This window comes from Gavia stellata, chromosome 4 (genome assembly GCF_030936135.1).
Source record: "Gavia stellata isolate bGavSte3 chromosome 4, bGavSte3.hap2, whole genome shotgun sequence".
In the NCBI taxonomy this organism is placed as follows: domain Eukaryota; kingdom Metazoa; phylum Chordata; class Aves; order Gaviiformes; family Gaviidae; genus Gavia; species Gavia stellata.
In genome coordinates this window covers 58049620-58061171 of record NC_082597.1, presented here as the reverse complement: position 1 = coordinate 58061171, position 11552 = coordinate 58049620, and the positions used below count along the sequence as shown (strand labels likewise).

The window sequence follows — 11552 nt, the reverse complement described above, 5'->3', positions numbered from 1 at the left end:
TCAGATGATGGGTGCCGAGCGGTCATTGGTGACTGTGGGACGCAGCTTGACTGTGGCAAAAGGGTTGGTACCTCTGGAAGGGGAAAGGAAACAGGCAACCATCAGGAAATCTGCAAGGACCGTGCGGGGGTCCTGCTGACCAAGTAAAGCCTTTTCAGTCCTGCTGGACAGCCACCTCCATGCCAAGGAGGAGAGTGTGGTAAAGCTGGCTGGTGAGTATGTTTTTCCCTCCTTAACACTCCCTGCTGCAGGTTCCCATGTTGTTCCCCTTGAGCTCTCTGCAGGGCTTCTCACCCTCTCTCTTCCATAGGATGAAGGGACACTAGCATAAGGCTGTCCCTTGAGGGCACTCAACACTTGCAGCCCCTGACCCTCCAAGCAAGGAGTCAGGGAGCAGAAAGAGTCAACAGCACCATGCCAGAAACATGGAGACACCAACCCAGCTGCAGGGGGAAGGAAAGCAGGGATTTATGGCAAGTCTCATCTCCACAGACCTGACTTATCAGAGCTAAAGGCCACATCCCATATGCCTCAGCCCCTTCCAAGCAGGCAGAGCTGCACGAATCATGTAGCTCCACGCTCAGGCTGCAAGCTGCTATTGTGGCTCTTCCAAGATGGATTAGAAGGAGCATGAAGGTCTGGCCATCTGCTCAGGGTGCTCAGGTCCTATCTCCTATTACCAGAGATAGGAGAGAGCCTTCCCAGTCAGCCAGAATGGCCCACCTCTGTGGGCCCACCTCCTGTCCTGGAAGGTGGGTTGTGCATTGCTTTCCTCCAGACACTTCCTGTTCCTCCCACGTTTGATAATCCAAAAGGTTAAATAATAATAGTATTGTAATAATGCCCCCCCATCTGATGATTCCAGAACACAGCTTCATGCTTCACTCACCGTGGGAAGAGTTCAGGGGGCTGGTCAAATACTCCTGATTTCTACAGTGAAAAGAAAGGCAGCAGTGAGTGATCCAGGGTGAGGAGGGGAATGGTGAGACAAAAGTGGGGCAGGAAACACCACACACATGGAGGAAGATTTCACAAAACACTTAAGTGAGTTAGGAGCCCTATTAACAGGGCTCTGACTCCTTATTCATTTAAGCTTTGCATAATCCCACAAATTCACCGCGACAGATAACACCCTGATTTCTGTGGTGTGGGGGTTGTCCCTACACCACAGGTTCCCTATTCCCCTAGGACACCTCTCTTTGTCTTGGGGAAGAAAGGAGATGCCTCAGATCCCCAAGGTGTCATGTCTGAAGAGCACAGCAAACAGTGACAGTCTAAGCTACATTTCACCCTGTCAGCACAGCCAGAGATGCCCCCCTCACATTGCCCACACACCCTGGCAAAGAGTTTATCATCAGTGCCTTCACATGCTTCCTGCATCCACAGGGAACTCAAGAGCTGTAGTGCCGCACCCTACGCTATACCACATACTGCTTAAACATGGACCAGCCTGATGGAGAAAAATGGACCTAGGCCCTGTGGCCCTTATTCTTGGCCAGTAGAAAATGAAGGAACAGTGACAACTGGCCTGCTAAAGTACACCGGCTTCTGTAGCTGGTGGCAGACAAGAAAGCCATGTGTGGCGATCTGTGTTCCAGCTGGGAAGTCAAACTCGCACCCATTTGCTGCTGGGTCAACTGGAGGATGTCTTGGGCAGAAGTTTAGAGCAAGGCTGGGTCTTTCCAATCTTATAATGAGGCTCAATTTCTCTGTCATGGTACTCTAAATGTTCCACATGCTTCATTGCTCAATCCCAGGTCTATCCCTACACCTTAGACCCGGGACCAGATGGAAACCAGTGACCCAGAGGGGAGGATAGGCTGCAGAGCCTGTTCTCCTCTGTGTTGTGCAGCTGGAGGCTACCTGAAACCACAAAGCAGGACATGAAGGGAAAAAAAGAGTAATTAAATGTTACATTTTTCAGTCCTTTGAGCCATCCAGTTGCTTGCAACCTCGCACTGGCCTGGAACCAGCGACTAGAGATGAGGTATCCCAGCCTCCTATGAGACTGAGCACGTAAATGCCCCACAGACAGCACCATCCTTCCCTCTCCCAGGTCTTCATCTTTAACTGTTCTCAACTTTAACAACTCCTCACCAGTCAATTCCCCACAGCTGGAAGTGGTGATAAATGGAGCCATAAGCCATGGATTGGACACAACTTGTTCTAAGGCTCTCCAAAATGGCTGTGGTCTCAGCCTTTGGCCCTAGCTTTTCCCCTACCCCAGCTGTGACTTTAACCCAACCCTTGCTTGAATTTAGAAGAGGAGCCCTACTAAACTCTCTATTCTCTGAAGGGAGAAGGAGGATGGCATCTCTGTTAGCTGGTCACCCACTCCCAGCCCAGCCTGATCACTCCATGGTCCTACTATTAGCAGAAAGAGGTGCTGCCCTGGAGCCACCAGAAATCAGGCTGGGAGGTCATGGAGCAAAGGACTGAACTGAAGGGTCCCTGGTGAGCAAAAAGAGAGATAAATGAGGAGGGCAGGGGCAGAAAAGCAGTCCCCTGGGGGAGCAAAGCCAAGCCCTGAGGATCTGCACACACAAGGCTGACTGGCAGGGGCCACCAGGACATGGTGGCATGCGAACAGACTGGGTGAGAAAGACCAGGTCTAACAAGACCCCTTAGCTCAGGAAGGGAGGTCACACACCAACATCGGGAAGGTGTTTTTCTTTCTCAGCAGGCCAATGCAGAAAAGGTGTGCCTTGGACGATGAAAGTCAGACGTGGCCCACTCCACACACACACACCAGGCACTCCTCCTGCACTCACCTTGGAGCCAGAACTGACCAGGGTGGCCACCCCACTCTGGTGACTGCTGGCACCCACTGAGAGGGGAGGTGGGGTTAGCAAACTGGACTGGGCAGCCCCAGGCCAGTAATTGCTAGAGGAAGGAGTGCTGGGACGGTCCAGGATGTCATCCATACTGTGACTGCTTCGCAGTGGGAAGGACCTGAGCAAGAGTGGGGTGAGAGTCAAAGAGCAAGGAATTAGGGAGCAGCACACGTGCTAGTCACATCATGTATCTATGGGATGTCTCTGGAGAAAATACACATGGCTTGGACTGGCCCAGTCACAAGTGCCTTTGAGAAGATATTGCACGTGTTAGGGAAGCCGTCTTGGGTAAGCCTGTGAGATCTCAGGGCACGGTGAGGCTCTCAGCAGATGCTCCAGCATGGGAGCACTGCAGCTCTCCACAGGGGACACCCCAAACAGGTAGCCCACTGGCGTTAGTGACCTACCAGGAGCCACTCCAGCTCCCGCCTGGCCAATTGCTCTCCTGTTACCTGGTGGCTGGCTCCTCCATTTCCCTCGCATCCTCCAGAGGCTTGACATAAGCTTCGGGGAACCAGCCGCATCTAGGGCACAGGAACAGAGACGAATGAGGTCTAGGCAGCCATGGTTTGTGGTTCTTCAGATCCAGCTGCCCAGCACTCCCGATCTATACCCATCCCACACATCAAACAAGCTGCTGCTGCCACTACCACGTGTGACAGGTTTCTGCACATCGTTCACCCCTAGGCGGGGCACGGGGTTATTGCGAGACAGACCTTGAGCTTGGAGCAGGGCTCGCTTATCTCAGAGGCTGTGCAAAATGCCTGCTACCGGGAGCAACGCAGGTGCAATCCAGGAAGAGACACTCTGCCGAGCATGGTCGCCAAGGCCAGTACACAACGAAGCTGTGCAAATCCCTTCTCCTCAGGGCAAAGCAGCTCCACCTCAGAAACCCCCCAAAAAGGAAGGCACTGCTTTTGCTCATCTCACATCTAAGTGTGAGCTTCCCTGCAGAGCATGATGCAGGGATGCCGTGTGAAACAGGGCAGGCTTTGCACGCAGATATTGGCCGGCAGTGCTACAGAGAGTAATTCAGTAAGTGCTGGGTGCAGCAGTTTCCATGCCCTGTCTGTGCTGGAGGGTGCGGCAGCGGTTGTGGTGTGAACTGAGAAATGCCGTGCCTCTCGGGTAACTCCAGCCATTCACAGCCCTGAGCTGCGTCCCATGACAGGAGTCACACAAGACAGGAGGGTGTCACTGCATCCCTGGCTCTTCTACCCAAAGGCCCTGGAGCTTCCTCAGGCAGCTCATCCACCCTCACCCTGCCCCACCGCATCTGCTCAGCTTGGACAGCCCCCATGCTAGCCACAGCCCGTGACTGAGGACATGGCCATGTGCCACCCAGATGGTGGGTGAGATGCAGTGCCCAGGCCACGCCAGGAAGGGAGCAGGGAGATAATTTCAGGCTTAAGCCTTCCAGCTCCAGACCCGACAAGCCTGCATCAGCCTGCCAGGCCAATTTACAGCACCGAAGTCACATACGTGGATGAGCCCTCCAGCTTGCCATACAGCCAGCCGTTCTGCACCTCCGGCATCAGCACCGTGATGATATCCCTGGGGTCAAACCGTAGCAGGGTCCGGTTGGTGCCCGTCACGTGCGGCACAATAGCCTGCACTCTGGTTGTGCCGATCCTCCTCCTACCTTCGCTGCCGCTGCTGGTCTCGCCAAAGGAACCCGAACGGGAGGTACGGCCAGAAGGGAGCAAACCTGCAGGGAGGCATCAGAGGGATCTGGCTGGAGTCCAGCATCCTCCCGCAAGACCCACGCTGCCTCGAAGAGACCAGTGCTTCCCCAGGTAAGTAATTATCCTAGTATATGGCCTTTCTCTGCAGGCAGAGAGCAGGGCATAGCATGGGAAAGAGTAAAACATTCATCTTGCAAGAGAAGATCAACTCAAGCTGAAACCACCTGCTTTACACTTTGGCCAGATGTCTAGGGCACAGGCACTGCCTGCTAAATGACTAGCTGATGTCCCTCTTCCCAACACTGCTAGAGCAACTGAGGATTTGGGTTGTTTTCCTCTCCCCCTGCCCTTTTTAAAAAAAAAAAAAAAAACAAAACACTTTAAGCTGAAATTTTTCAGGAAGAAAAAGCAGGTGAGACATGATGTAACTGTCTGGGTTTTGTAGGGCAGGGTAATATTTAATCTGGTAGCGCTAGGGAAGGTGCATTACCCAAATGGGAACTCCAGTAAGAACCAGCCCTCATGGTTCAAGGAGCCTTGAAAATTGCACACCTGTAGGTTCCCCCCCTCACACAGCCAACCAGGAAACCTGGCCTTATCCTGGATGGACCCTGCTCACCCCCCACTTCATTCAGCCTTGCCCTCCCCAGCTCCCATATGCACTGTCCTCTCACCATGCCCAGGAATGTGGCTGAGGACCGGTCTGATAGAGTGGTGGTCCCTCCCCAAACCCAACCCTGTTCCCAGAGAGGCCCAGCCCCTGTCTCTCCCCACAGCATTGCTACCAGACATGGGTCATACTGGCTGATGGTGACCTCCGCAGCGGCTGCCTGGGGGGCTCTGCTTGAGGAGACAGTCTCATTTCTGGAGGCTCTGGAGAGAAGATGCTGGATCTACTCCCAGTCATGGGAGAAGCAAAGTCCCCAAGGGGTCTCTGGGGCTGTTGGAAGGAAAGGAGGCTGAATCCACAGGGGCTGCATCAAGCAGGAGATGCTCCGAGAGATACCCAGTCCCTCTCAGAAAGCCAAACCCAGCATGTTCCCCATTGCAGCCCATACACACGCTTCCCTTCATCTTGGCCAGGAAAGGCCACGGAAGCTGGATGAGGCAGCAAGTACCACAGTTGGCCAAGGACTGGCCTTGCCCTGCAGCCTGAAAGGGGCAGCTGCAGCCTTGCCACCGCCAAGGCAGAGGCTGTCTGTGGGCTCCTCACCATCTCGAGGTGGGTGGGGGTGAGCCGGCCTGATGGATACCCCTGGCCATGGGAGGCTGCAAGAAGCCCCTGAGAGTGGCTGTTTAAGGGGTTGCGGCTGGCCTCCAGCTGCTCCTTCCACTGCGGTGCCTTGGTCTGGATCATGCCCCGGGCCTGGGAAGAGAGAGAAGAGGGTGTGATGGAGAGGGCAGAACAGCTAGAGAGGGAGCCGAGGGCTGCCATGTGCATTAGATTAGGGACCACGTCCTCCCACAATTACGTTTGTGGGAATGGCTAAGCAGAGCCCTGCAGGAGTGAATTTCTAGGATGGCACCCTCTGGCAGAGACTGCATGGTCCCAATAACCCTGTCCATAAACACCTACGTCACCCTTCCCTCTCCCATCCCTCACACACCCAACTAACCCCATGTCAGCATCATCCTCACCCGTGGCCATGATCTCTCCGCCTAGTACAGTCAGCCTGGACCCCACAGCAAGAAATAAAATAGAGTTCCCTGCCTAGTCCATGCACAGATGCTGCCTTCACCCAAGGAGCGGCTCAGCCCTGGCTCCCTCCTGCCTGCATGCCCCCCCTCCAGCCATGCTGCCTGTTCCCCTAGCTCCGCTCCCCGGCACACCAGGGCCATACCCTGCTGTAAAACTGGAAGAGAGTGTTGTAGAGCATCTGGTGCTTTTCAGCCAGGAAGCGGTAGCGGCGTTTCTCCTCCAGCTCAGCCTCCCGCTGACTCTCAGAGATGAATGCCTGCATCTCCGAGCGCAGTCGCATCACATTCTCCTGTGCCACAGGGGAAAGAGGGAGGAAGGGATCAGTGTAAATCCAGCAGAGTGGGCTCACACACAGCAGGGGAAGGGGTGAAATGGGTCATCGTGTCTACCAGCTTCCCACTCCACTCAGAGTGCTGGAGCAGCACAGAGGAGCTAGAGTAGACTGCCAGGGACCAAGTCTTTGCTCACTGACGCTTGCTAAATGAGACAAGGGCTTGGCAGGATTGAGCACCACGGGTCAACAGCACCCTGTAGAAAAGGAGTTTCTTCCTTTCCAGATAAGCCTGCTGCCTTTTGAACGTTGGGGACAACCCCCTGGCTTTTAAGGAAGGACAAGGTTGCTCAGAAATCAGTCCTGGCTCCAGATAAATCATCCAGTTCTTTTTCCAACTCCCCTTCCTGCAATCACTGCTCACCTTCATCTCCCGGACGTTTTTATCACGGGCCCTCTCCATTCTCCACAGCTCTGCCATGCAGTTATCCAGGTTGGTGGCTCTGCGCTGGTACTCCAGCTCATACTGCTTCTGGCTTTCCTGCCAGGGAGAAACCAGGCTGGGTGAGGAACCAGAGACCCAGCCACACTGTGATGCAGCAGGGGTCCTGTTCTGATGGGTGGTTGAGCATCTGAGTCCCCCTGAAATCAGGCTTCCCCTGGACCTCTTATAAAATGTCTTTCTTTACCTTTCTCTTCATTTTAAGGGCCCCAGAGTGCTAATGAGCCTCAGGATCTAAGGAGCAAAAACTGGTGCCCACCTCCTGCAGCACTGGGAGCAAGCCCCCAGGCCTCTGTCTCCCTCCATGACACTATCACCAGCATGGTCAGCTGGGCCACAACAGCACAGGACCCACACCCATGCAAAGGCTGTGGTTCAGGGAAGCTGGGAACTCTGCTTTTGGGATGCCAAGTCTCTCAGCCCCGTTGAAGCATTCAGCAAGTCCCACTGCACAAAGAACAGTTGCCCACCCTCTTTAGCCCTCCATCATCAGACAAACTAGGGGGGGGGTTTGGTCCATGATGAGAGAAGGTAAGGCTCCCTAACTCCTGCTGAGGAAAGTCAAGGAAACACCTCAAGTGCTCAAGCAAAAGCCCTTGGGTAGAGGGAAGAGGGAAACGAAGAGGGTTGAGGAGGAGAAGGGACTTCATCACTCACACTGATGAACTGCACATCCATTTTGGTGTTCTTCTCCATGTGCTGCAGCAGGTCCACGTGGAAGGTCTGAGCCTGGAAGAGGCAAAGAAGCCATCACCCTCATCCCTTCACCATATGGAGTGAAGGGGTGGCTCGCAAAACCCACAGAGCTAGTGACTCCTTTGCCACCTGGACCCCATACAGAAGCCAGAAATAGGCACATTAGGGCTCCATGGAGCAGCCCTGCAGCTTGGTGGTCAGCACTCAAGCAGCCCCCCCACCGTTAACCCCCAAGCTTCGGCACGGGCACAAACAGCAGTGTCTGGAAGGGTTAGCATCCCCTCCACTCCTGTCCCACCACTGCCACCCAGGGAAAGAGAGGATAGCCTTGCCACATCTTCAGAGCTGGGCATTGCTCAGTCTACTGTGCACCTGCCACCGCTCTTGCAGAGGGGTGGTGACAGTCCACCCACAGCACCAAACATTGAACAACAGCCAAGCTCTGGGTATGCCAGCTCTGTAACATGCCTCTGTCACACACAGCAGGGATAGCAGGGAGGCAGGCACCTGCCAGCAGGCATGTCAGAGGGCGGGAAATGGGGCAAATCAGGCAAATGCCAGCATGCTTTGGTTAAGGAAATGCCTTCTTTCCCCACCTGCACCAGCCCCTGGGAAAACCACTCACCACGACTTCCAAATCAGAGCTCAGGAGTCTCTGTGTGTTGGACATCTGCATCAGAATTTCACCTTCCAGGAAAGAGACAGGGGAGGGTGGAAAAATCCTGTGGCCATTTCCTTGTGCGCCCAAGGAAGCAGACCAGTAGCACGCGACTCAGGCTGATGATATACGGGTGTGAAAGTCCAACAGATATCGCAACGCACTGCTCTCTGCACCCTGAGAGAGGCTGCTAGTCTTCCTCCCCAGGGCTCAGCTCCGCCACCACTCCCCAGGCACTGCCAAGAGGGGGTTGGTCCAGCCCATGAACCTGCCAGACCAGCGCTCTGCTACAGCCTGTAGCGCCGGCAGGCAGCCTCCGCTCTGGCATGGATTCTGGATGCTGGGTTTCCGCTCTGCCACAGCCCCTACGAGCCCCATTTCCACCCCCAGTGGCACCCCAGCTACGGTGCATGGTTCTGGCTGTTCTACAGGAAAGTAGCTACAGCACCTGCTGCTGATACTGTGTGCAGTTTCACTTCACCTGTGTTGACATTATGAAACCGTGAAGGGAAGAGACAGATGACAGGGTGTGGAAGAGTGAGCTGGGTGGTACAGATGATGGTAGGAGTCTGCAGAAGGGACACATCTGCTGGAAGTCTTTTACTAAAGTTTTAAGTATCAGAGTAGTTCCCTGAACATATCTTCAGCAGCTGTCATTAGGCTGCAGAATTATTTGCACTGCTGAGTGTAAGCCCCTCAGCTCTAAGCTGCTGTTTCAGATGGCTGCAGGCTCAGGAGGACAACACCCCATCAGATGTTGTCAGTCCATGCTCACACCTGCAAGGAGGAGCAACATAGTTCCTCCAAGATGAAAACTTCAGCTCTCAGGTCAGGATGCCTCAGCAAGGACTGGTTTCCATGAGAGGTCCATCCCAGGAGCTGGGGTCAGTCACTGCTCTCAGAGAGATACAGGGGAGAGTGCTGGGGCCTTGGGGGATATTCGAGGATACACAATAAATTTGACTCTTACTGCCTGGACAGGGCCTGGCACTGTGAGACACCATTTAGAGGAGCTGTCTTCCTTCCCCAATACCTGGAAAAGGATTAGCTAAGGGGGAAGGCCAAAAAAATGTAACTGTGGCTCATCACAGGACAGAGGATGGCGAGCGGGAAAGCCTTACCCAGCACATGTGAGGTGGAGCTCTGCAGTGCTTGCTCCCCTATCTTCTCAATCGCCTTAAAATACACTTCAGCCGCTTTGGATAACGCTGTGGGGAGAGGAGAGGGGAGGTAAGGATCTGGCCTGCCTTCCCACCATCACCAGCCCCAGCAAACAGCACACAGGACAGCCACCCCCTGGTACCTCGCCTATAGGCAAGAGCACCCTGTCTCTCCCAATCTGTGCCTAATAACAGCAGTGGGTCCTAGAGCAGGAGAAAAGTGAGTAAGAGCAACTGAGGACATGCCATGGGGGAGACCAGCAGCCTTGCCCTGGGTGACAGCAGTCCCTCCTGACGTACAGTGGACATCCAGGGTGGATGCAGCAGCATAATCTGGAGCCTGGGCCATGCGGGACCCCACTCACCATGGAAGGCACGCAGGTAGTTGTTCCCCAGGTACACCAGGTTCTCCAGCGCGGGGTTGAACTGCTCCAGGATACTCTGTGGCCAGGCAGAAGCACGTTAATGCCAGTCTTCCCCAGTCTCAGCAGGTGGATGCCCTCCTGCTGCAGTTCAGCTGGGTGCAGCAGGGACCCAGAGAGCTCTCCCAGCCATGACGCTGGATGGCTCTGGTGATGTACAGCCGTGCACAAAGTCAGCTCCCTGCATTGGAGGTAGCTGGGGCCTTCAGCTGCCCTGAGTCCTCTCCAGCCAGCTGGGAGAGGAGCAATGCCAGAGGACAAGGTAGCTCGTTGGAGAGCCAAGTTGTCACCTGAAGGTGGCTTTCTCCCAAGGACCCACACTCACTGCAGACAGGGGAGTAACTGCAAGGGGATCTGAGCAGCCTTTTCCCTCACCCCTGAGCCACTGCTTATTATACAGGCATGAACATGACTTTTTCCTGGCCAGGGTTTGGTGCACTGCCAGAGTCAGCAGCTTGCTAAGAGAAGGGATGGACTGCTTCAGACTAGCCTCTCCACTCTTACCTGCTGTATGAATCAAAGGTGTTTATTGCCTACAGCAGAGACGACCAGAGGCTAGAGTAAGCAATCTCCCCTTCTCCCAGCCTTCACGACCTTGGTCCAGCACAGATGTGCATAGGGAAGCATTTGTGAAATCAGACTGCTCTTGCCAGCAAAGGGGAAAACAGCTGACTGAGCTCCAGCTTCCTACCGGCCGCCAAGGCCTGTCACACTTCATAAACATGTTCCATGTCCAAACCACCCTCGTTGCCCAGTTCCTTCCCTTATCTGCCTTAAGACCCCCACCACCCTCCCCTCCTGCCAGCCGTCTGCTCTCAAACACAGCCCAGAGCCCACAGGAGCTGCTGCAGTTCAGCCTGGGGATGGATCCAGCCCTTGGCTCTCCACCCTTCAAGAGAACCTTTGGCAGAAAACAGCTCTTCTCCTCGCAACCGCATGTCTCCCCTAGGCAGACAGGAGCAGCCTCTGGTGTCAGCACTCACCTTATAGATGGAGATGGTAGATCTGTAGGACAGGTCCATTTTTCCTCTCCCACAGAGAAGCAAGGAGCAAAGGAGAGCACAAGGTGCTATACTGGCTCGGAAGACTTTGCTTCTGCACAGCTGGCCGGATGGAAAGAGCCCGTCAGTGGCAAGGTAGGACAGCAGGAAGACACAGACGTGGTACAAAGGGAATGGAGCACTGCTAGAGTTTAATAATTCACCAGCCAAGATGCTGGAACTTGATCTGTGGAAGTAACCAGACTCTGGGGAGAGAGGAATCCTGCAACAGCCAGCAAGGGCATGTGACCGCCTCCTTGAATTATTGATTGCCAGCTCAGTACCCAGCTGTCCCTGCCCTGACACCTGCAGAGCCAACCACCTGCCAGAGTAACCGTCTTATGGCTCGCTGCCTCCGTCACTGCCACTACTCGGAGGTGGCTCGCTCAGCCTTGCTGTGCTAGCGGAGCATCTTCAGGTCCCTCACACACAGCTTGTGATTGCAGGCAGCAAACAGCAGGGGCTGGGGGGAACATAAGGAAAACTCAAACCAGGTTTCACCTCTTCCTTGCCCACTGTTCCCCCACTCCAGGCCTTAACCCTCTGGCTCTTAGCATCCCTCCCACTCCCTGTCTCTGTGAGACT

The 11552-nt window shown here is 54.7% G+C and overlaps 1 protein-coding gene across 1 annotated transcript; it reads right to left on the bottom strand.

Moving 5' to 3' along the window:
- BAIAP2L2 (BAR/IMD domain containing adaptor protein 2 like 2) lies at positions 1-10949 on the bottom strand. The gene is made up of 14 exons (XM_059817045.1): positions 10911-10949; positions 9871-9946; positions 9467-9553; positions 8313-8374; positions 7649-7720; positions 6914-7030; positions 6361-6507; positions 5733-5885; positions 5321-5459; positions 4317-4542; positions 3287-3358; positions 2772-2952; positions 890-930; positions 1-73 (listed from the first exon to the last, which is right to left on the bottom strand). The coding sequence occupies exons 1-14, from the start codon at positions 10947-10949 to the stop codon at positions 1-3; spliced, it is 1485 nt and encodes a 494-aa protein (XP_059673028.1).
- Between the last annotated feature and the right edge of the window lie 603 nt (positions 10950-11552).

Bases quoted from the DNA above. Each gene is read 5' to 3' on its own strand.
- BAIAP2L2 (XM_059817045.1), bottom strand. From the start codon at position 10,949: ATGGACCTGTCCTACAGATCTACCATCTCCATCTATAAG. The intron at 9,554-9,870 runs GTGAGTGGGGTC...CTCTCCCCACAG, and splicing joins CTACCTGCGTGCCTTCCATG to CGTTATCCAAAGCGGCTGAA. The intron at 74-889 runs GTGAGTGAAGCA...TTCCCCTTCCAG, and splicing joins CCCCCTGAACTCTTCCCACG to AGGTACCAACCCTTTTGCCA.